Source organism: Chlorocebus sabaeus, chromosome 24 (genome assembly GCF_047675955.1).
Source record: "Chlorocebus sabaeus isolate Y175 chromosome 24, mChlSab1.0.hap1, whole genome shotgun sequence".
Taxonomy (NCBI): Eukaryota; Metazoa; Chordata; class Mammalia; order Primates; family Cercopithecidae; genus Chlorocebus; species Chlorocebus sabaeus.
The window spans coordinates 49,030,017-49,051,065 of NC_132927.1; the positions used below are offsets into that span (position 1 = coordinate 49,030,017).

Below are 21,049 nucleotides of genomic sequence, written 5' to 3' on the forward strand. Positions count from 1 at the left end.
GACTCACAGCAACATGAAGTCAGGAGGACTATTACCCCCGTTTTATAGATGAGGCAACTAAGAAGCAGAAGTGTAGGTAAGTGACCCACATTTGCACCACTGGAAGATGGCAGAGTGCCAGGGTCACCATTCACACCCTGGACTGACCAACTCCACAGCCATTCCCTTAGCCATAGGGTCAAGGATGTAGATGAACTTTGAGGCTAGAAAATGAGCCCCAAGTATCCCTGCAAGGACCAGAGCAACTCAATGGATTCTTTGCTATATAATCTAAAAACTGTCTAGTTAAATAATTTCTCTAAAGAATGCCTGTTGCTAGTTTCCCAATTTGCTCTTTGAGAAGGAAGAAGCAGCCCAATTTCCCAGAAAGAGCTCTGTATCTAAACTTTCCTGTCTCCCCTAATAACAAAGGCTGGATTTCCAGTGTCAAGTTGAGGTACATAGTTGGCTGTGTGGGCTTTATGGCTTTTCAGTCACCTTTCAGAGTAATCTAAAATTTCTAAGCTTGTTTCAAAGGTAATTTTCACTCTACCTCTTAAAGCTTTTGGCTGCCCCCAGGCCATATGTTAGAGGACAAGAGATGTCAGAAGACTAACATCTGTTAGATCTTTCCCAACAGTGTGGCAATGACATCATATGCTTCTTTTAGATAATTTGCACATTATCAGACTAATTTTCAGATTATCTAATCAGCAGACATTACCCTTAATCAACATGGTTCTCCCCTTTCAGCTCTGCAGAGTACAATATGCCCTCCAAAGGCGTGCTAGAGCTGGGGCTTTTTTTTCTCTCAACAGAGATGAAAAGCCTAACTTTGCACCAGGCACACCATCCTTGCTCAAAAGGCTGAGATCTCCAGGAACCTAGGACAACCCAACTTCAATTCCACAGACTTGAAAAATAAGCTTGAAATAAATTTTATGGACTCTTTTTTTTTTAAATTTCCCTCTTAGGAGCTCTGAGTATGCTATAGAGAGTATGTTACATTTACTTATGCTTTTAAATAAAAGAGACACAACATATAACAACAATAAGACTCCAAACAGATGTTTTTACAAGTTATTTGTTGTTGCCTTCTAGTAACTGCTACACTGGCTTCCCACTGTCTATAGGATAAAGACTACACAGAGGGGCATAGAAAACGCTTCCCACTGTGGCCCCTGACTACATTTCCATCTTTCCTCCGCATCCTCTCAATCCAACATTACTATCAGACCCAATGACTTCCAATTGTCCGAACATGCCATGCCATTTCATACCTGCCTGCCTTCATGTACAGTTCTCTCTACCTGGGAAGCCCTCTCCCACCTAAGAAATTCTTTCTCACTCTGCAAGGGCTAACTTGAATGTCCTACCTCTTCAGTGAAGCCTTTGCAAACTCCCTAAAGCAGTGGTCCTAAAGCTTTAGTGTGCACCAGAATGCCCTGGAGAGCTTTGTAAAACCCAGACTGCTGGCCTCCATCCTTGGAGTCTGTTTCAGGACATCCAGTAGAACCTGAGAATCTACATTTTCAACAAGGTCCCAAGTGATGCTAATGCCACACTTGGAACACCACTGCCCTAAGGCATAGAAAGTACCCTGTGCCCTTGAGTCCTGAACTCCGTCATAGTTCTGTACACACCCCATTGCACACTCCCACTCAAGACTGTGAGCTCAAAGACAGGGCTGAGTCCTCTTTATGCCTGTCCTCCCTAGTCCCAGCATATAGACAATATTCAATATGTGGTTATTACATGGATGGGTGGACGGATGGATGGATGGACGGATGGGATGGATGGGTGGATGGATGGGTGGATGGATGGATGACGTATGCACGGATGGATGGATGCATGGATGGATTAGACTGAATTTATTTATACAGCTTTTCATCCAGGCCCAGGACTTCATAAATGTCTATCCTCACTCCAAAAATTAACTCGAAAACATCATTGATAATCATTTCTCACTGTGCAAAGAAGGCAAAAAGTTCAGAATTTAACATCACGAGCCTATGTTAAGGGGGTTTTGAATTCTAGTCCAGAGTTCTTTCTGCTACTCTACCCCGCTGGGGCTCCCTACCAGGGCTGCATTTAAGGAGTCACAATGGTATGCTTCTGAGTGCATCTTTCAGAGTCCTATCCTCCCCGGCTGCACTCCTTTTATTCATGTATGTGTACATCTGTGTGTAGCGGTGTGTGTGTGTGTACATACGCATGTGCACACATACAGTCATTTATTTCATTTGCAAAAGTAGATGAAGGTGCTAAAACAAATGGAGGGAGAAGAGGCATCCAGCCACAAGGAGGGAGAGGGTGGGATGCAGCCCACATGCAGAGAACCCCATCAGAAAAGCACTATTTCCCAAAGGGGAGTGATTGAGCTCCAAGCCACCCTGGCTTCCTGTAGTTGAGGCAGAGAGGCAAGGGCACACAGGAAAGGGGACGAATGTACAGGAAACACAAGAAATGTATACTCAGGAGAAAATGAGAGACTAAGGGAGAAACAAAGGCGCGCGAGCATCAGCTTGGGGGCCAGGCGATCAGGAGCGGCAGTGGATTGCTGAGCTTGCAGCCCTGGCAGCAAGGGCTGGGGCAGGGAAGGTCAGGGCCAGCTCCAGCAGGCCACTCTGCTCTTTCAGCAGCAGCAGCAGGCGCGGGATGAGCCATGGGCTCTGCTGAAGACACAGTTGGGGGGCGATAGAGCAAGCGACAGCAGGAGGACCAAAGTCAAAAGGTCGCTACTGCTGCAGGTGGTGCGAGCCCAGCTGCCCTTGACCCTGCAAACCCCTGTGTCTGTAAGGCTGTTTTTCCATTACGCCTCTGCTCACATGCAGCTTGGGTCACCCTGCAGCTCTGCTAAAGGGGGAAAAAGTCAGCATTTCCACTTCACTGGTGTCCAGACCTTCTCCTGGGGGAGCCGCAGATTAGCCTCTTGGATTAAGCTCTCCTACCTGCCCCTCCCCTCCAAAAGCCTCACCAAGGGAGGATCACGAAGCTGAGACCTTAGGATGCTGCCGAGCTGTCACATCCAATTCAGCACACAGCCCCAGTGGCATTTAGGGGCAGGATGGATGGAAGCCACCCCCTACCCCCAAACAGTGGCAGCAGCTAATGACTGGGTATTAATGATGCTGGCAATTAGTGCTCACAAGAAAATAGTCGGGGGCTGCTCACCAGGGGAATGTGGGAGGGAGCAGAGCACACATTCGGGGCGGCAAGCAAGTCAGCGGCCCGTGTGGTGCAGAGAACCTGGGACGAGCAGCTGCCTCATCGGTTTGTCCAGAGAAATTAGGGACGGGGGAAAGGACGGTTTCTCCAGGCACTAAAGGCCTTTCTGCTGTACCCTCCCCACTAGCAAAACTGGGTTAATCACTGAGTTTTCGAGGAGGGCGCTGTGAGATGTCATTAAAAAGGTATTTGTGAGGGTTCTGGAAACTTCTTCATGTGGGGAGGCCCCGGATCCGCCTGGGAACACCTATTATTTTCTAGGAGGTTTTAAACCCTTGGCCAGCCAAATGATCCTTTTTGAAGAACCCACTTTCTCATGAACAGGGTGAGAAAGAGAAAAGGGGGAGGGGGAGTTGGAGTGCGTGCCGCTCACTGAAAAGCCCACAGAGGTGAGAACAAGCCACCATGAGATTTCGCAGGCAGACATCTCCACGTAGGGCTAGGGAGACACGCACAGCTTCCTTCCCAAGCAAGGCTGTGTGGCCTCAAGGGGAGGACACGAGAAGGCCAAACACCCCCGCCCACGAAGGAGTGTGAGGAGATCCACAGCTGAGTGCTGGTCTCAGAAGTCAGCCAACTCTGAGTGGATCACAGGGATTGCTGGGGAGACTGACTGCTTCTACTTAGGGTCTGCAGCACACCTCCCCGTGCAGCCACAAACACCAGGCACATGGACACATGCACACGCACATACACACATGCACACGCACACACACGCAAACACACACACAACATGCACACATGCACGCACATGTACGCACAAACGCGCACACACACAAGCACACACGTGCACAAAGAACACGTGAACACACATGCACACACACAAGCACACAGCACGCACACACGCACACAACACGCACACACGCACACACGCGCACACATGGACACACATGCACATACACGCACACATGCACGTGCACACACAACACACATGCACACGCACGCACACACATGCATAGACACACACACAAAGCACTCATAATGAGGCTACAGGAGAACCAAGGAAAATGAGACACAGACAAGAAGCATTCCAAACCCCAGGGCATGAATAAAGGAACAAAATGGCCTGACATTTGAGAAGAGATATAAGGAGATAAGCTAGCACAGGAGAGTGAGAAATAAGGCCACCAAGCTAATAAACACTTGAGAGAGCACAACAATGGCGAAGAAACGCTTTTCAGGGAGCAACCAAAATCAAAGGAGATTCTTCTCAGCCTCCTCCTGGTAGGAGACAACAGTTCTGTGTGACCTCACTTAGACCAGGGAAAAGAGGAGAGACAAGGAAATGCAAGTATCGGCTGCCTCAGTACAGGTCCGTATCTTTTCCTTTTTGAAAGACAAGGGTGACTGGACCAAGGAAAACTCTTCCCAGAGAGAAGGTCTTAGTGTTGGAGCTCCTCAGTCCCTGGCAAGGAGAGGCGGGCAAGACTCGGGGGGTGCCTCCTGCTCTGCTGTTCAGGTTCTGTCCAGGTGACCACAGCAGGTGAGAAAGCAAGGGTCTGTCGCACTAAAGGTTTGCACCTTGGAAGTGAGCAAAAATTCAAGAAGGTGCTGAAGGCTGCATTGCGTCCCCTCCCCACTCCCAAATTCCTATGTTGAAAGCGTAACATGGTACCTCAGACTGTGACTTGGTTTGGAGGTAGGGTCCTTAAAGAGGCATTTAAAGAGATAAAGTTAAAATGGGCTTGTTAGGATAGACCCTAATATCCAATCTGACGTGGGTCGGGCACGGTGGCTCACGCCTATAATCCCAACCCTTTGGGAGGCTGAGGCGGGTGGATCACGAGGTCCAGATTGAGACCATCCTGGCCAACATGGTGAAACCCTGTCTCTATTAAAAATACAAAAATTAGCTAGGGGTAATGGTGCGTGCCTATAGTCCCAACTACTCGAGAGGCTGAGGCAGGAGAATTGCTTGAACCTGGAAGGCAGAGATTGCAGTGGGCCAAGATCACACCACTGCACTCCAGCCTGGCGACAGAGAAAGACTCCATCTCAAAAAAAAAAAAAAAAAAATGAGGAAATGTGGACATAAAAGCAGACGCCAGAGCACGCATGCACAGAGGGACAACTGTGTGAGGGGACAGGAGAAGGTAGCATCTGCAAGCCAAGGAGAGGAAAACAACCCTGCCAGCACTGTGACCTTAGACCTCCAGCCTCCAGAACTGTGAGAAAATTAATTTCTGTGGTTTAAGCCACTCCATCTCTGGGGTTTTCTTATAAGAACCCTAGCAAATCCATAAAGAAGGCAATGTTACAAGGGGAAAGTGGGGTGGAGGTTAAGGGAGACCCCACACTAATCCAAAGAATGACCTTGGCCACAGGTGTGTTCATTATTTCAAATATCTGGTGGAAGTGGCCAGTGGACGTCAGTTGACTAAGTCGATGGCTAACACGCATCCTCTAATCCTAGAGTCTGAGTACTTTTAAAGGTCTGATCCCTTTCCTTGCACTGAGTTGTTCACTTTCAGAATCCCTACCACCAAATCTTCTGAACAAAATGAAAAACACATGGCCTGTCCATGAACATTCTTCACTGAGAGAGCTCAGTGTGGCCCGCATCTTCGAGCAGGCTCTAAAGATTCCATTATCCCATTTCTATGTTGAGATTTCTGCAGGCCCAGAGACCACACGGGATATTCTAGAGGAAAGTCAAGTGGAAAATGCTAAGCCCTTTTGGATTCCCTAATTCATAATTGGAAGTTGAGGTAGGAAAGCACAGAAATGGAAACACAAATCTTCAGGATCACTTTGGGTCTTGAGAGCCCAATATTCCAAACAACAAATCCATCCAGATCACATTTGCCATTTGAATGCTGAAGCAAAGAACATGGGGTCTCCAGGCAGCATTTCTAAGGCAGGAGAGCCCTGTACCAAAATGTGATCCCCTCCCCTCTACAACAAAACCACACCAATAGATAAGAATACTCTAAGGCTGTTAGTGGCCAAGCAGGCATTTCGAATGTCTGTCTGAACTGACACACCCATGACCTATGCCCAACCCAGTCTGAGTGGCTCTTGAGGAGCTGAGGGAAAAGAGTTGTAGGTCTGGCATCTGGCAGTGGCCAGGTAAGGACTTTCTCTTCTGCTTAACACCTTCCTTCCTCTGGGAGCAGAGCAGGGTGCATGAGCCCAGCCCTGCTATTGTTGGGCTGAGCTGCAGGGGCAGCTGACTGGCTGGCTGAAAGGGCCAACGCACTACAGCACATTGAGACCACTCAAAGGTTGCTACCAGAAGATGCCAGCGCAGCAGTGAGAAAAAGGAACAAGGAACGCTCCCCAGCCTGCCTAACCCACTTCTTCACTGCCCCAACCTAACAAGTAGGCACTCACGCCTGTGGTTTTCATTTCTGTGGTTGGGTGGGGACCGAGTCTCCTGGTCTTGAGCTTCATCCCCCTCCTCGCTGGCCAGGTGAGTGTGAGCATAGTGGTAGCTGAGCCCAGGTCGGTTCTTGTAGCGCTTGCCACAGACTAGAGAGGAAAAGAGGAAAAAAGGGAGAGATGCAAATATTAGCAACCTGTACAGCCACCGCTATCATTCTCCCAGACAGTGACCCCATCCATCCACCCCAGAGCCAGGCTTCCCTTAAAACTGTCTTCCATCCTAACACCCCTTTCCCCCACCCAACAGAACCAACACCCTTATAACAACTCAGCTCATGGAAAGAAAAACTGTAAAAGTAAAACATGAGGTTAAGAGCTGTGTGAGCACTCCACTGTTTCTAGCTGTGAGACCCAGGGCAAGTCACTTGACCTCTCTGTGCCTCAGTTTCTTCAGAGATAAAATGAGAATACTAACAGTACTTACCTCACAGGGTTATTGTGATAAGTTTATCTCTATGCAAAGTACTTAAAACAATGTCAGGCATGTTGTAAGGGTAATTGTTATGACGCTGAATTCAAAAGGCACTGGGAATCTACCCAATCCAACATCCCATGACACAGATGAGGCAAGTGAGACCCAGCAACGCCAAGTGACTTGCCCAGGAACACACAGCTAGTGTGGCAGAGCCACCAGAATCCATGTCTCCTGGGTTCCTGTGCACTGTCCCTTCCACCACCCCATGGTTGGCCTCTGCAAGAAATAGAAAAGTTTTATCTGGATAATACTTCTGATGTCTCACGCAGTGATTTCGTGCCAGAAACACATGCTTCACTTCCACCATGAACGCCATGGAGTTAAAGCATCCTTGGTGAGTGTAGTCACCAAGAGCTTGTGCCCCTGATGCCTCAGGGCAGCCAAATCTGTAAAAGGTGCTCTCACAAGTACTACCTCTCAAATGGGGCAGTTTGAGCCAAGGGCAGCGAGCAATCGAAATGTGCCTTCTTGGAGCCAAGAAGAAAGGGCAGCAGTTCTGTTGGTTAGATGCTCAGTTCCTGGGAAGCAGAAGTCTGGCCAAATGGCTCAAGGTCAGACTACCACCCTCAACCTCCCCACGTACAGTTCATTATTGCAGCCCCTAGGGGGACGGCATTGCTGGTAGCAGAAACCTCGAAGAGTCTTCCCAGTGAAACATCCATGCCAACCTTCTATGCTTGCCCCCCAGCCTGGGTCCCCATCACAGCAAACCAACCTGCTCTGCTGGAGTGCTTGAAAGTTACAAATTCTAAAAGACTTCTCCCTTGGGCTGACATGACCGAGTCATACAAGGAAGCATAAATGCATCACAAGGTGGGAAGAGCACAACTTCAGCAGCAGGCCTGGGTTCAAATCCCAGTTCCAGCTGCTGAGGTTCACTGGCTGTGTGGTCCTGAGAGTATAGAGAAGTGCTGTTATCCAGTCATCTTATCCAATGATATTATTCTGATAATTATTACTTCTGATGGAGTTACTTCTGATATTATTACTTCTTATTACTTCTGATAGAGTTTCTCTTCCTACCAGATTCTCTTGGAGTTTTTCAGTAGACAAACATTGGCCAAGATAATGTCATCTCTTCTTCCCCATATTTACAGAAACTGTTTGATCATAGCTTAGATCATTTGTAAGAACCACCAAAACAATATTTTAAAATGGCAAAAGCAAGCATTTCCAATGTTAACGAAGGCAGATCTAGTGTTTCACTGTTTAGAATGATGTATCTGGCTCATTTTTAGTCTTTACCACATTTAAGTAGTTCCTCTTATTCCTGTTATAGAGTTTTATTACAGGAGAATTCTAGCAACTACCCTTTCAGCATCTACTATAATATGACTCTCCTTTAGTTTGTTGATAAGGTAAATTACGTTGATTTCCTAATATTTCTTATTATTGAACCATTCATGAATTCCTAGAATGCACTCCATTTGGTCAGAGTATATTATTTATTTGATATACTGCTGCATTCTGCTTTCTAATATTGCATCTTGAATCTGTGCTAAGACTTGAGCTCAATCTATAATTTTGGGACTATCTTTTATTAGGTTTCAATTTTATGGTCACGTTGATTTCTAAAAATGAATTGAGTTTTGCTGCATGAAATTGGACAAACTGTAGCTCTGTGCCTTTTCTTTTATCTGAAAATGAGGATAACACTACTTACCTTGAAGGATGGGTAAAGGGATTATAAATAGCATTTGTAAAGCAGTTCTCTCAATACCCAGCACATAATAGATGCTCAGTAAATGATAAATGAGGGGCAAGGGCTGTCAGCATTTTTTGCTGCATCTTAAGTACTGGACCTTCCTGAAAAGAGGGACTTTGACCCTTGCCTCATATTATAAAGTCTGGCAATTGGTTGGACTTCCTTGATAAGACAAGAGGAGAGTCTGAAATTCAAGTTGGTGACCTAGTGACTATGAATTCAAGGCCCAATGTTTAGCTCCCACTTATAAGTGAGAACATACGGTATTTGATTTTCTATTTCTGCATTAATTCACTTAGGATAATGGTCTCCGGCTGCATCCATATGGCAAAGGACATGATTTTGTTCTTTTTTATGGCTGTGTAATATTCCATGGAATATACTAAACACTGGGTACACACAGACATGAAGATGGAAATGACAGACACTGGGGACTCCAGAAGAGGGAAGGGAAGGAAGGGGACAAGGCTGGAAAAACTACCTGTTGGGTACTATGTTCACTATTTGGGTGACAGGTTTAATAGAAGCCCAAACCTTAGCATTATGTAATATATGCATGTAACAAACCTGAATCTAAAAAAATAAAAAATTAAAATAAATAGGCCTATCATTGGCTACTTACATACATATATTCTCTCTTCCTCTCTCTCATAAATATTGTAAAAAAATAAAATTAAAATAAAATAAAAGAGTACTATGCATCTCAATTCCATGTGACTCAGGAAGCCGGACCCAAAGAGGCCCCTGAGGTGCACTCTGGATCTGCTCGTGGCTTTTTCTATTTAGCTTTTTGGATAATCTGAAGTTAATACACAGCAAATTATGGGGTCATTGCATATAAATCCATTTAGTTGCCAAGCATACTGTTAGTAAGGAATAAATGTTTACTAAAAGTAATGATAATGATATCAGTATTTACACAAAGAGGCCTCAGCCGCCTCTGCAGATCCCCAGTATAAACTCGCAGCATTTCACTTGTGCCTTTTTGTTATGTCAATCATCACTGTTGCTTAATCACACAATTTCAGGATCTTAATGGTCATTCGGTCTATCTAGAGAAGTGTTTTATTCCCACTAACTCTAGAAGGCCTGTTCTGGACAACTCCATTGATAGGGAACTCACTACCATTCAGAGCAGGCGTTTCTCCTTTAGACTCCCTGAATTACGGCTATGTCTGCACTGAAGGACCTCTCTTAAGGACAGTTTCATATCAATTTCATCTTGATATCAACAACTCCACCTTATATGTTGACATATACATACTACACCTTCAAAACATATTTGTTGAGTGGCTCATGAATGAATACAGAACCACTTTTTTGGAAGGCCAGGAGATGAGGGAAGAGGCAAGCTTGTAGAATCTAATACTTCTACTCGCATTAAGCTCAGACCAATTGTTCTTAAAAATCTACAAAAGCAAACCTAAGCAAAAAGCTCTCTCTATCTCCTTCCCCAACATGGTAGAAAGTAATAATGTTTAGAGCAAATCCTTTTGCTAGAACAGAGATTCACAAACAGTGGTCCCCAGACCAGCACCATTGCAATCTGTTAGAGATGCAAACTCTTGGGCTCCACCCCAGACCGACTGAATCAGAAACTCTGGGGGTGGGGCCCAGTGATCTAGATTTTTAAAAGCCCTCTAGGTGATTCTGATGCACACTAAAGTTTGAGAACACTGGGCTAGAAGGCTGGGTCTATTTAGGCTTGACTCCACCCACCCTATGTCCACATGCCCTTCTTGATGGATAACCGTGGCAGGCAGGGGCAGGACAGGCAGCCTTGAGACCTTTGTTCAGTTATTAACAGAATCAGGACCGACAATACATGGAGGTCCCAGAAGCCAGACTTCTTCACGAAGAACCTTCTGGTTGGAGCTCCATTTTTAACCAGGTATTTGTACCATGTCATTCTTCCATCACCAGGTCTTCAATTCAAGAAATATTTATTAGTCACCTAATATGTGCCCCACCCTCTGCCACAAGAAGGACAAAAATGAACAAGCCCCAGACCCCTCCATGGAGGAGGTCGCAGTCTAGCAGCAATCTGCATGTAAACAAGCCAGAGGGAGGTGGGTTGAATACAGTGAGTCCGTGCCAGGCAAAGAGGGACATCAAAGAGGGGCCAGGAAACTGGCTTGAGCGAGTGGGGTACGGCTTCCCAGAGTAGGAGCCCCTGACATGAGCAGGACTTCAGCAGACAAAGGGGGCCCAAAGCACATGCAGTCATCACCTCTGCAAGCTGCAAGAAGTCTAACCAAGTTGAAGAGGTGGAGCAGTGGGGGTGGATGTGAGGAAGACTAACAGGAGAGGAAGCTGAGCAGGGCTTTATCCCGACAATGGGGCAACCAGGGGAGGATTCTATCCTGAGGACCAACTTAAGCAGATTGACATGTTAGAAATACTGCTTAAGATAGTAGGGCAGAATACGGATTTGAAGGTGGCGAGGGGCTATTTCGATTGTTTACCTGTGAAACAATGAGGACTTGTGCATGGAGAGGCAAAATGGGGTGGGAGAAGGCTTAACGAGAGAACCTGGTGGAAGAGGGAGTGAGTAAGAAAGCAAGGAAGAACCCAGAAAGACTAACGTGGCCTTCCTGGCCATGCCCCACCCAGCCCCATCCACCTCTCCAGCCTCTTCTGACACCATATTCTGCCTCCTGCACGGCCCTCCTGCTTGTTGGTCTTTTCACTTATTATAGATTTCTCTTCCCACCACAGAGTCTTCGCACAAGCTCTTTCCTCTGCCTAGACTGTCCCCATCCCCAATTTGCCTGATTAAGGTCTAATCATCCCTCTGATCTCAGCTCAAAAGTCCTCCCCCAGGGAAGTCTTTCCAATCAAAATTACAACCTTAGTTTTTTGCCTTCCTAGGACTAATCACGTGTCAATACAGACAGTCCGCAATTTACAATGGTTTGACTTTTGATTTTTCAGCTTTATAATGGTGTGAAAGCAATACACATTCAGTAGAAACCATACCTTAAGGATCTATACAACTGTTCTGTTTTTCAGTACAGTATTCAATAAATTACATGAGATATTCAATGCTTTATTATAAAATAGGCTTTGTGTTAGATGATGTTGGCCAACTGTAGGATAATGTACATGTTCAAAGTAGGCTAGGGCTGGGGGCAGTGGCTCACACCTGTAATACCAGCACTTTGTGGGGGCCAAGGTGGGAGGATCCCTTGAGCCCAGGAGTTGAAGACCAGCCTAGCCAACATGGTGAAACCCTGTCTCTACAAAAAATACAAAGATTAGCCACGTTTGGTGGTGCACACCTGTAGTCCCAGCTACTCAGGAGGCTGTGGTGGGAAGATCACTTGAGCCCAGGAAGCAGAGGTTGCAGCGAGCTGAGATCACACCACAGCACTCTAGCCTGGGTGACGGAGCAAGACCCTGTCTCAAAAAAATAAAATAAAGAAGTAGGCTAGGCTACGCTATGGTTTAGTAGGTTTGGTAGGTTAGGTGTATGACATGCATTTTCGACTTAGGATATTTTCGACTCATGATAGGTTTGCCAGGACATAGCCCCACTGTAAGTGGACAAGCACCTGTAGGCGTCTCTCTCACTGGCAGCAAGCATGGCAGGTCCTGTGTGTCCACAGGCGCTGTGTCCTGATGACCAGCACAGGGCCTCACTTGAGGCAGGTGACCAATGTCAGCTACGGAAAGCAAAGAAGATGCCCATGTTTCTGACGTGGGCAACTGGGTAGAAGGGTGAAGGAGGAAAAACAGATTTAAAGAAGGAAGAGAATGAGTTGAATTTACCTGAAGCTTGGGAAAGAGATGTAGATTTTGGAGCTGGCAGGGTGGCAATGGATGTTATAAGTATGGGAAAAAGTGTCAAGAAGAGATTGTGGAGAGAGAAAAGAGAGGCACCTACACAGGATAGAACTCAGAAAACACCAGGATCTTAAGAGACTGGTGAAGAAAGAGAAACTGATTTTTTTTTATTATTTGTTTAGAAAGGATTGAGTGTGATGGCTCACGCTTATAATCCCAGCACTTTGGGAGGCTGAGGCAGGAGGATCACTTGAGGCCAGAAGTTCAACACCCACCTGGGCAACATAGAAAGGCCCCATCTCTGCAAAAAATAATTCAAAATTAGCCAGGTATGGTGGCATGCTCCTGTAGCCCAGCTACTTAGGAGGCTGAGGTGGGAGGATCACTTGAGCCCAGGAGATTGAGGCTGCAGTGAGCCATGATTGTGCCACTGCACTCCAGCCTGGGTGACAGAGATTCTGTCTCAAAAAAAAATAAAAAATAAAAAAAAATTTAATAATTGTTAAGAAACATAAGCCAAAGGAATAGGAGGGTTTCATGTCGACAGTAACAATGACACCACCAGTCACAGCTCCTACCAGCAGCTGCTGAGTGTTTACCATGGACCAGGCCCACTCCAGGTGCTTCAAGTAAATTGACTCACAGCAACCTGCATCCCCATTTTAAAGAAAGATGAGGAGATTCTGCACCGAGGCAGAGCCACAGTCATAAATTAGATGCCTGAGAAGGGTCAAGCAGGTTGGAGACTAAGAAGAGACCACTGGATTTGGAAATTGGGAAGTTGCCTTAACAAGAAGAGAATCCGCAAAGTCGAGGAGCACAACTGCAGGGTGCTCCGAGAAATGAGGAAGTGCTGATGGGGCCAGCTGTGGGAGGAGGAAAGACGGAGGTTGGTGGGTGGAGGGGAGCTTAGGATCAGGGGAGACTGGGGTGGAGCCTGTGTTTTACTAGGCTATTCTGACTCCCAAGTCTTAGTCCTTGGAATGATTTCATCATAGGGGCAAGAGGAAGAGTGAAGACTTCCAAGATTTATTTTGGTTGGATTGCATCAGGATCAAACTGCTTCATTACAATGGAAAGAAACGTCTTGAAATCCTGCTTTGACTGGCTTAGAAAAGCCAGCACTGTTTCTCCTTCTGTGTTTAATCATGTCTTCCTGTCACTGCAAGCCCCATGGGCCAGCTTCGTGAGCCTGTGACCTGTGTGTCCAGACAGGGCCCAAGTTCGGAAAGGCCCCACACTTGGTTTAATGCCCTGCTACTGCCATCTTGAAATTCTTAATATTTATTGAAAAGGGGCCCCCGCATTTTCATTTAGCAGCTGACCCTACAAATCACGTAGCCGGTTCCAGAAGCCTGTTGGGTTCAGAGTGGAGATCTGGGACTAAGTTACTCCAAATAGCTGACCTGATAGTCTGAGAGCTGCCAAGGTGAATCTGGGTCTCAACCAGTACTGAGTCAGGCATAAAATTCCCTTCTGAGATAACCTTGAAAGTCTAGCCAGAGTGGTTAGCCACTCAGTAGTCATCATCTCAGTGCCATCAACCACCCAAGCCTGGCTTCGAGATCAGCTCTGCCCTCAGGCAGAATTTGCAGCAGGTAAGTGGGCAGGCTGGATCTGAACTGCCTGGGTTCAAGTCCCAGGTCTGCTGTTGACTGTGTGATCTTGGGCAAGTTACTAATCCTCTCTGTGCCTCAGCATCCTCTCTGTAAAACAAGGTGGATCATGACAGCACACCTGCTCCCCACAGTGAGACCCATATGAGAGAATGCATTTAAAACAAAGCCCAGCTCATAGGGAGTCGCGGCTGTTCTAGCTGCTCTCATCACCACTGCTGTCAAGTGGCCCAACAAAGAGGATAGACCCCAAAGTGGGGAGTTATTTCTCCTCTGAAGTCTGGAGTGGCATAGCAAGGAAAAGAGGGTGGGAAAAGAAACATTTTGAAAATAAAGTACTGGAACCATCTGCTCTCCTTTTATCACGTCGGCATTCTCACTCTGGAAATATCTGTCGTGCAGAATCAGCCTGAGCTCCCAGGGGCGCTGAAGCAGCAGAGAGGGCTATGCCCCGTCTTCCCACTCCAGTCTCCTTCCCCGGAGGCAAGCGCTTTTGCATCATGCACCTCTGAAGCCACCACCCCTGGGACCAGTCAGCCTTGCCTGTGTACGACCTAAGGTCCTTCTTTTCACCTTGGCAAGCGTGCACCTGGAGTTTGTGTTCCTGGCACGGTGCACATGGAGAGCAGTGGCTGTGACAATAAGGGAGGTCCAGCTTGCCTTCTCTCTCTCCTTCCCCCTGGGGCGGATCCATCTGTCAAGCTGCAGAAGGAGTGTTTGTACACTTCCCAATCCAGAACTGGATTCTGCATGCAGGACCTCCTGTCTGGAGTTACGGATGCCTTCAGTGCTGCTCCCAAATATTTATTGCACACCCCCTGCCCCCTTCAATCCTACCCCACTCACTCCTAGTCTGGGCGGGGGTCGGGGGGGAGTCGGGAGGAGGAGGAATCAGGGGCAGCTTGTGTGAACAAAGCCACTGCAGCAGACAGCAGAATCCTTCCTGCCGGGGAGAAGCGGCCGCCTTCCCCACTGATAACTTAATGACTCTGGCACATTTTCATCAGCCCAACTTGGAGCACACAGTGGGTATCTGAGCCAGTGGTTTCCGAGAGACTGAAAGCAGTGACTGAAGGCAATTACAGGATGAGCGTCCCAGAGACAAAGTCTGGGCCCTGGGAGTCACCAGCCAGTCACCAGCCGCATCTCATTCCCAGCTCTGCCCCGTGGCACTGACATACAACCCTGAGGACACCACTTCCTTCTCTCTGCAGCTGGACTTCCTCATCTGTCACCCAGACCCCACTGTGCCTGTCATCTGCCGATGCCTCCAAGGCATCAGACCTACCATCAGGCAGCACCCATTCCCATGCAGAATCTCACAGCTCAGGAGGCAAGAATTCCCATTCCACAGATGACAAAAATGAGTCTGGGGGAGTTTAAGCAATTCTCTGGATGGCACAGCCAGAGTCTGAGCCCTGGTCTCTCTGCCCTTGAAGCATGTGACTAAAAGGTACGCTGGTGAGTCTCTGGCACTGCCTCCCTCCCCACCCACCCCAACAGCCTGGGGCTGACTGGCATGGCCTGCTTCACCCATGCTCCCTTGCTCTCGGCAAGAAGGAGGCAGCAGCAGGAGAACAGAGGGTGGGAAGAAAAACACGTGGGGACCTGGGCCCTGCCCTGCTTGGGCACTGTGCCGTACAGGGGCCCACCTCCAAGACGACAGTCCTGCCTGGCTCTGAGAACCCCGTGTCTCCCCTGCTCCTTGGAGCTGGGGATAGGGAGGGCCTCCCGCTCTCCCTGTCAGCACGTTCATCTTGCCCACACCTTCATCTTGACCACACCTTCATAATCACTCTGGCTTTTCCCTTCCATCCAGCCCTTCTGAGTGGAATCTCACGTCTTGCCAGATACCATTTTGGCACATATTCACACCCTACCAGACTGGTCCATAGAAGTTTGGGGCCACCAACACCTCCCAACAGCCCTCCGTCTTCTCTCTGCAGAACCATCTGGGGAATGCAGGAATTCCCACAACCAATTCCCCTGAGCAGGGAGAAGCCCCAGCTGAGAAAAGCCCTGTGTGACTCCCAGATACAAGCTCAGATCGGGATAAAGCCCAGGAGATACTTCCAAAAGCCGCCTGCTTCAGACTGGCTACCCAGGGTACAGTTGTTCGTCCCACAGTCACTGCAACTGGCCAGACTTTTCTCAAAAGCCAGTGGTGGATTCAGCCCCAAGCTGGGCTTCTCCTCCCTCCCCTGCCCTTGAAGCTCAGAGGCCAGCAAACTCGGTGGCCTTCTAGAGACTGGGGGTCTGGTCCTGGGTCTGATACTAACCCACTACGCACCCTTGGACAAATTCATACCTTTCTGGGTCTTGATTTTCTTATCTGCAGATTATGGGGGTTGGATCAGATGATCTCTAAGTCCTTTGCATTCTAGCACTTTACAACTCTCTGTAGGTCCTGAAGCTATTATCTCCTCAACTGTGATAGGAAAATGATGAGGCTCCCAGGGGCTGGCTATACCCACCTCCCCCCACCCCACCCTGCCCTCCTGTGGCTTCATACCTTCTTTCAGGCCACCCTTGATGCTTATTTTAAGCTGAATTCCTTTGGATGGAGACACAGGGGACTGGGGGTAGGGGTGGGGTAAAACACCCTGATTTTTCGCAGCCACACTCCTTGGGGCCTGGCAGGGACCCAGGATCTGCCAAACGCCAGTGACCCAAAAGTCCTGTGTCTTCATCAAGGGACAGTGTCCTGCTTATTTTAGGAATTTACTACATGTGAGGAAGAACAGAGAGAAGCAACCGGACTCTCATTTCAAAATATTCTATCACCTGATTTCTGGATCCTCAGCAGGGAAATGCAGAAACCCCTAAAACCAAAGCACTCCGTGTGTTATGGGAACGCTTCCTGCCCTGCTGAGAAGCCGAGTAACAGAAGCCTGGTGAAGTCGGGAGTCTGCCTTCTTGGGTCAGCTAATTCGCAACGTGACCTTGGGCAAGTGACTTAATCTCTCTCAGCCTCAGTTTCCTCGTCTGTAAAATGAGGGCAATACAGTTTGTAGCTCGTGGAGGCGTGTGAGAACTGCAGGAGTTCATCTTCTTACAATGCTCAGCCCAGTGCCTGGCACATGGCACATGTTCAACAAACATCAGCTATTTTTGATCATTCATTTAACTTGACCAAACAACTCCCCTAGATCCTGACAACTCCAGCAGCTAGGGCACAGAACACAAGTGGGGCCCTGGCTTAGGTTAGTTTCTCGATTCAGTATAAAGAAAATAAATATTTATTGAGAATATCTATGAACCAAGCAGTGAGCTAATCGTTTTTACACATTGTCTCATTGAACCCTCTTGGAAACCTGCTAAGGTTAATATTATTGTCCTCACCTAACAGACCAAAAAACCAAGGCTCAAAGAGGTTTTGTGATTTGCCTGAGGTCACGGCTAGGAAGTGACCGGGTAAAGATTCAAATCCTGGCTTTCTGACTCCGGAGCCACCTCCTTCCAACTGGCATCCCTCGCAGGGCAGGGTCTTTGATTCCTGATTCTAGAGAGTCCTGCATTAGCATGTCCTTAATTCACTTAAATTAAGAGTGAAACCAAATTCTCTTTTCAATTTTACAATAAAAATAATTTAAATAATAAATGTCATTGTCAACATTTCTGGGGAAGGTAAAAAGAGAAAGGTCAAAAATCAGACCTGATTACACTAAGCTGAGGCAGCCCCCAGGCATCTGGGAATCTTGCTAGCATCCTCTCTCTGAAGATCTCTGTACACCGCCCATGCCAGGACATCAGTGCAGCTCAAATGCTGAGCAGGCTTTATTTGTGAGTTCCAGGCTATCCAGTGTGATTCCCCGCCCCCTGCCTGAGGTAGGCCTTCTTCCACCTACAATGTCAGTGTAAGTTCCTCAGTTCCTTTGAGGAAACAACAAATGTCCATTAGCATCTGTTAGACGTTTCTGCCTGGATTCCTGCCATTTCTACCAACTCATATGTCAGCTTCATCACGCTCCCAAAATTACTTCCCCCCTTTAGGATATTCCAGTTAAGCCTCCCCTTGTGTCTCAACGACCCAAGTGCAAAATGTCAAGAGTCATCATTGCCACCTCCCTCTCTCCTCTCTCCTGCTCTCCACACCCTGTCCATCATCTGCTGGGTTCTGTGAATTTCTCTTTCATTAAGTCTTCTTTGTCTGCCCCGTCCATTTAACTCCTGCTATCACCACCATCCAGATTTCATGTCTTCTCCTAGCTGACTAGAAAAGACTCTTCTCAGTCATCAGGCTTCAGGCTTTCCTCCCTGAACACCGAATCCCACAGATCAACCTTCCTAGAGATGTCCCCAGGATTGTCACGAATTACCACTGACCATGCAGGCCAACCTGTAAGCCAGGGGTCCCCAACCCCCCGGGCTACAGACTGACACCTGGGCTGCACAGCAGGAGGTGAGTGGCGGGCAGGCAAGCGAAACTTCATCTGTATTTACAGCGCTCTCCATCACTCACATTACCGCCTGAGCTCCACCTTCCGTCTGATCAGATTAGATCTCACATTAGATTCTCACAGAAGCACGAACCTTACTGTGAGCTACACATGCAAGGGATCTAGGTTGTGTGCTCCTTATGAGAATCTAATGCCTGACGATCTGTCACTGTCTCGCATCACTCCCAGATGGGACCATCTAGTTGAGGGAAAACAAGCTCAGGGCTCCCACTGATTCTACACTATGGTGAGCTGTATAATTATTTCATTGTATATTACAATGTAATAATCATAGAAATAAAGTGCACAATAAGTGTAATGTGCTCAAATCATCCCAAAACCTGACCCCCACCCCTGGTCCGTGGAAAAATTTTCTTCCATGAAACCAGTCCCTGGTGCCAAAAAGCTTGGGTACTGTGGCTCTAAGCACCTCAGGCTGATGTTCTCAGCAGCCCTGGTCTAACTCTGTGCCCCCAATCTCCCTACCCACATGCTCTGGGTTAGTCGAGCTGATCCTTCTTCTTTCCTGGTATGCACATCCCACATTCCCTTCTCCAGACATTCATCAACAGTTTGGAAGCACCACTGCTGGGGCTGGGCTGCAAGTTGATTCTGGCCTGGACCCTGCCCTTAGAAGGCTCACAGTCCAGCCTGAGGGTGCAGAGAAACAAGCTGTCATCACACAATGTGGGAGGCAGCCTACCAGGAGGTATGCACAAGGTACCAGCAGCTTCCAGAAAGGGGGAGTGATAGTACATGTGGTGGGGGAGAGAAGGAGAATGAGAGTGAGAAAAAGAAAGAGAGAGAGATGAATGACTGAGATCAAATCCTGGCTCTGCCATTTATTCACTGTATGACCTCAGGAAAGTTAATTAACCCTTCCTCTCCCCAGTTTCCTTATCTGTAGGATAGAGATGACCAAAGCATCCATCTCACAGCACTTTTGTGGGGGTTAAAGAGTTAATATAGATGAAGCCAACAGAATATTCCAGGTCTATAATATAAGTCAACAAACTTGAGCATTATCATTATTATCTCTTCCCCCTACCCCTGGGCACACCCATCCACCCCTGGGGGCCAACATCAATTCCATCCATGTGCCCTAAGGGCCTTCTTGGCATCCTGGGGCTGCACCCTGTGACATAGCAACCCCTCTTCGTGTGACCATTCCCTGCCCTGTTCCTTCAGTGCTCACTGTCCTCTCACTTAAATACCGCCCAGCAGTGTGCTCTCTCCTGTGCAATATCAGCCTTTCTCCTTCCAGGTATATTGGAGAAAGAAAATAAGAAGACCAAGGTGGGGGAAACCTTTGCCAAGCACATGCCACGTGCAAAGCTTTTTATATACATCATCACAGTCAGCTTTCCCACCGTGCCCCATCCCCACACACACCGGAGGGCATGGAGACTCCCAGCAGCAAATGACTTTCTCGATGTCACAGATAACAAGCAGCAGAGCCACTCCAGAGTCAGGGCACATCCTGCTTCACCCAGCTCTCTGCAACCTGGCAGACCCATCAGGCTCCTTGCTTTCCTATACTCCCCACCATGACTCAAAATAAGAGAGATCAAAGGCCATGCACCAGGCCCTGCAGCCTCACAGTTGTACTTCTAGGAAACGATAAAGCATTATGCAAACGTATAGCTGGAACAGTGCTTTTAAGAGTAAACGGATATTAGACTGTCGAAACATCTAACAGCAGAACACTAAGCAAATTACGAGACATGTCCGTAAGCTGTGGCACATCCGTATAACAGAATACTATACAGTCCTAAAAACTATGTCATAAAATCTGTTTCTTGACACAGAAAGATGTTCCTGAGGTATCACTGAGTGGGGCAGGGGGCATTAAAATGGTACGTATCATTTATTCGTCGTCGTGTGTGTGTGTGTGTGTGTGTGTGTGTAGACAGAGATAGAATTAATCCTAGAATGGAATACAGCAAAACAAAATGTAAGTTATCTCTGAGGAGTGAGACTATGGGTGACTTTTATTTTTTCCACTTTTTTTTTTTTTTTTTTTTTTTGAGATGGATTTTGCTCTGTCACCCAGGCTGGAGTGCAATGGCGTGATCTCAGCTCACTGCAACCTCTGCTTTGCATATCTCTAATTCCTGATTATTCTGCAATGAACAAATACTATTTCCATAGAAAAAGTTATTTAAAAAATAATAAAAAGCACCTCTACAATTGTTAATATCTACCCTGTTATGGGCCATCTTCACAGAAATAGGAATCGTCACGAGGTTTGCATCAAGAAACGGTTAGTGGAGAGCAAGATCGTGACCAAATAGAAAATAACTCCAGAGGGTGTGCGTCACAGCCCAGAGAAGACAGGTGTAGGTTAGAAGGTCAAATGCCAAGATGAGAGCCCTGGAGGAGAGGAGGCGGAGACAGGAGGGTCTAGGGACAGCAAAGAGAAACTCCTCCTTCTCCC

The 21,049-nt window shown here is 47.4% G+C and overlaps 1 protein-coding gene across 1 annotated transcript in view; it reads right to left on the reverse strand.

Annotated features, from left to right (window-relative positions):
• DPF3 (double PHD fingers 3) overlaps positions 1-21,049 on the reverse strand; it is a 277,088-nt gene that overhangs the window by 66,905 nt on the left and 189,134 nt on the right. The window contains exon 7 of the mRNA XM_037984208.2: positions 6,541-6,678. Coding sequence (XP_037840136.1) covers positions 6,541-6,678 — 138 coding nt within the window. The remainder of the gene's footprint in view (positions 1-6,540; positions 6,679-21,049) is intronic.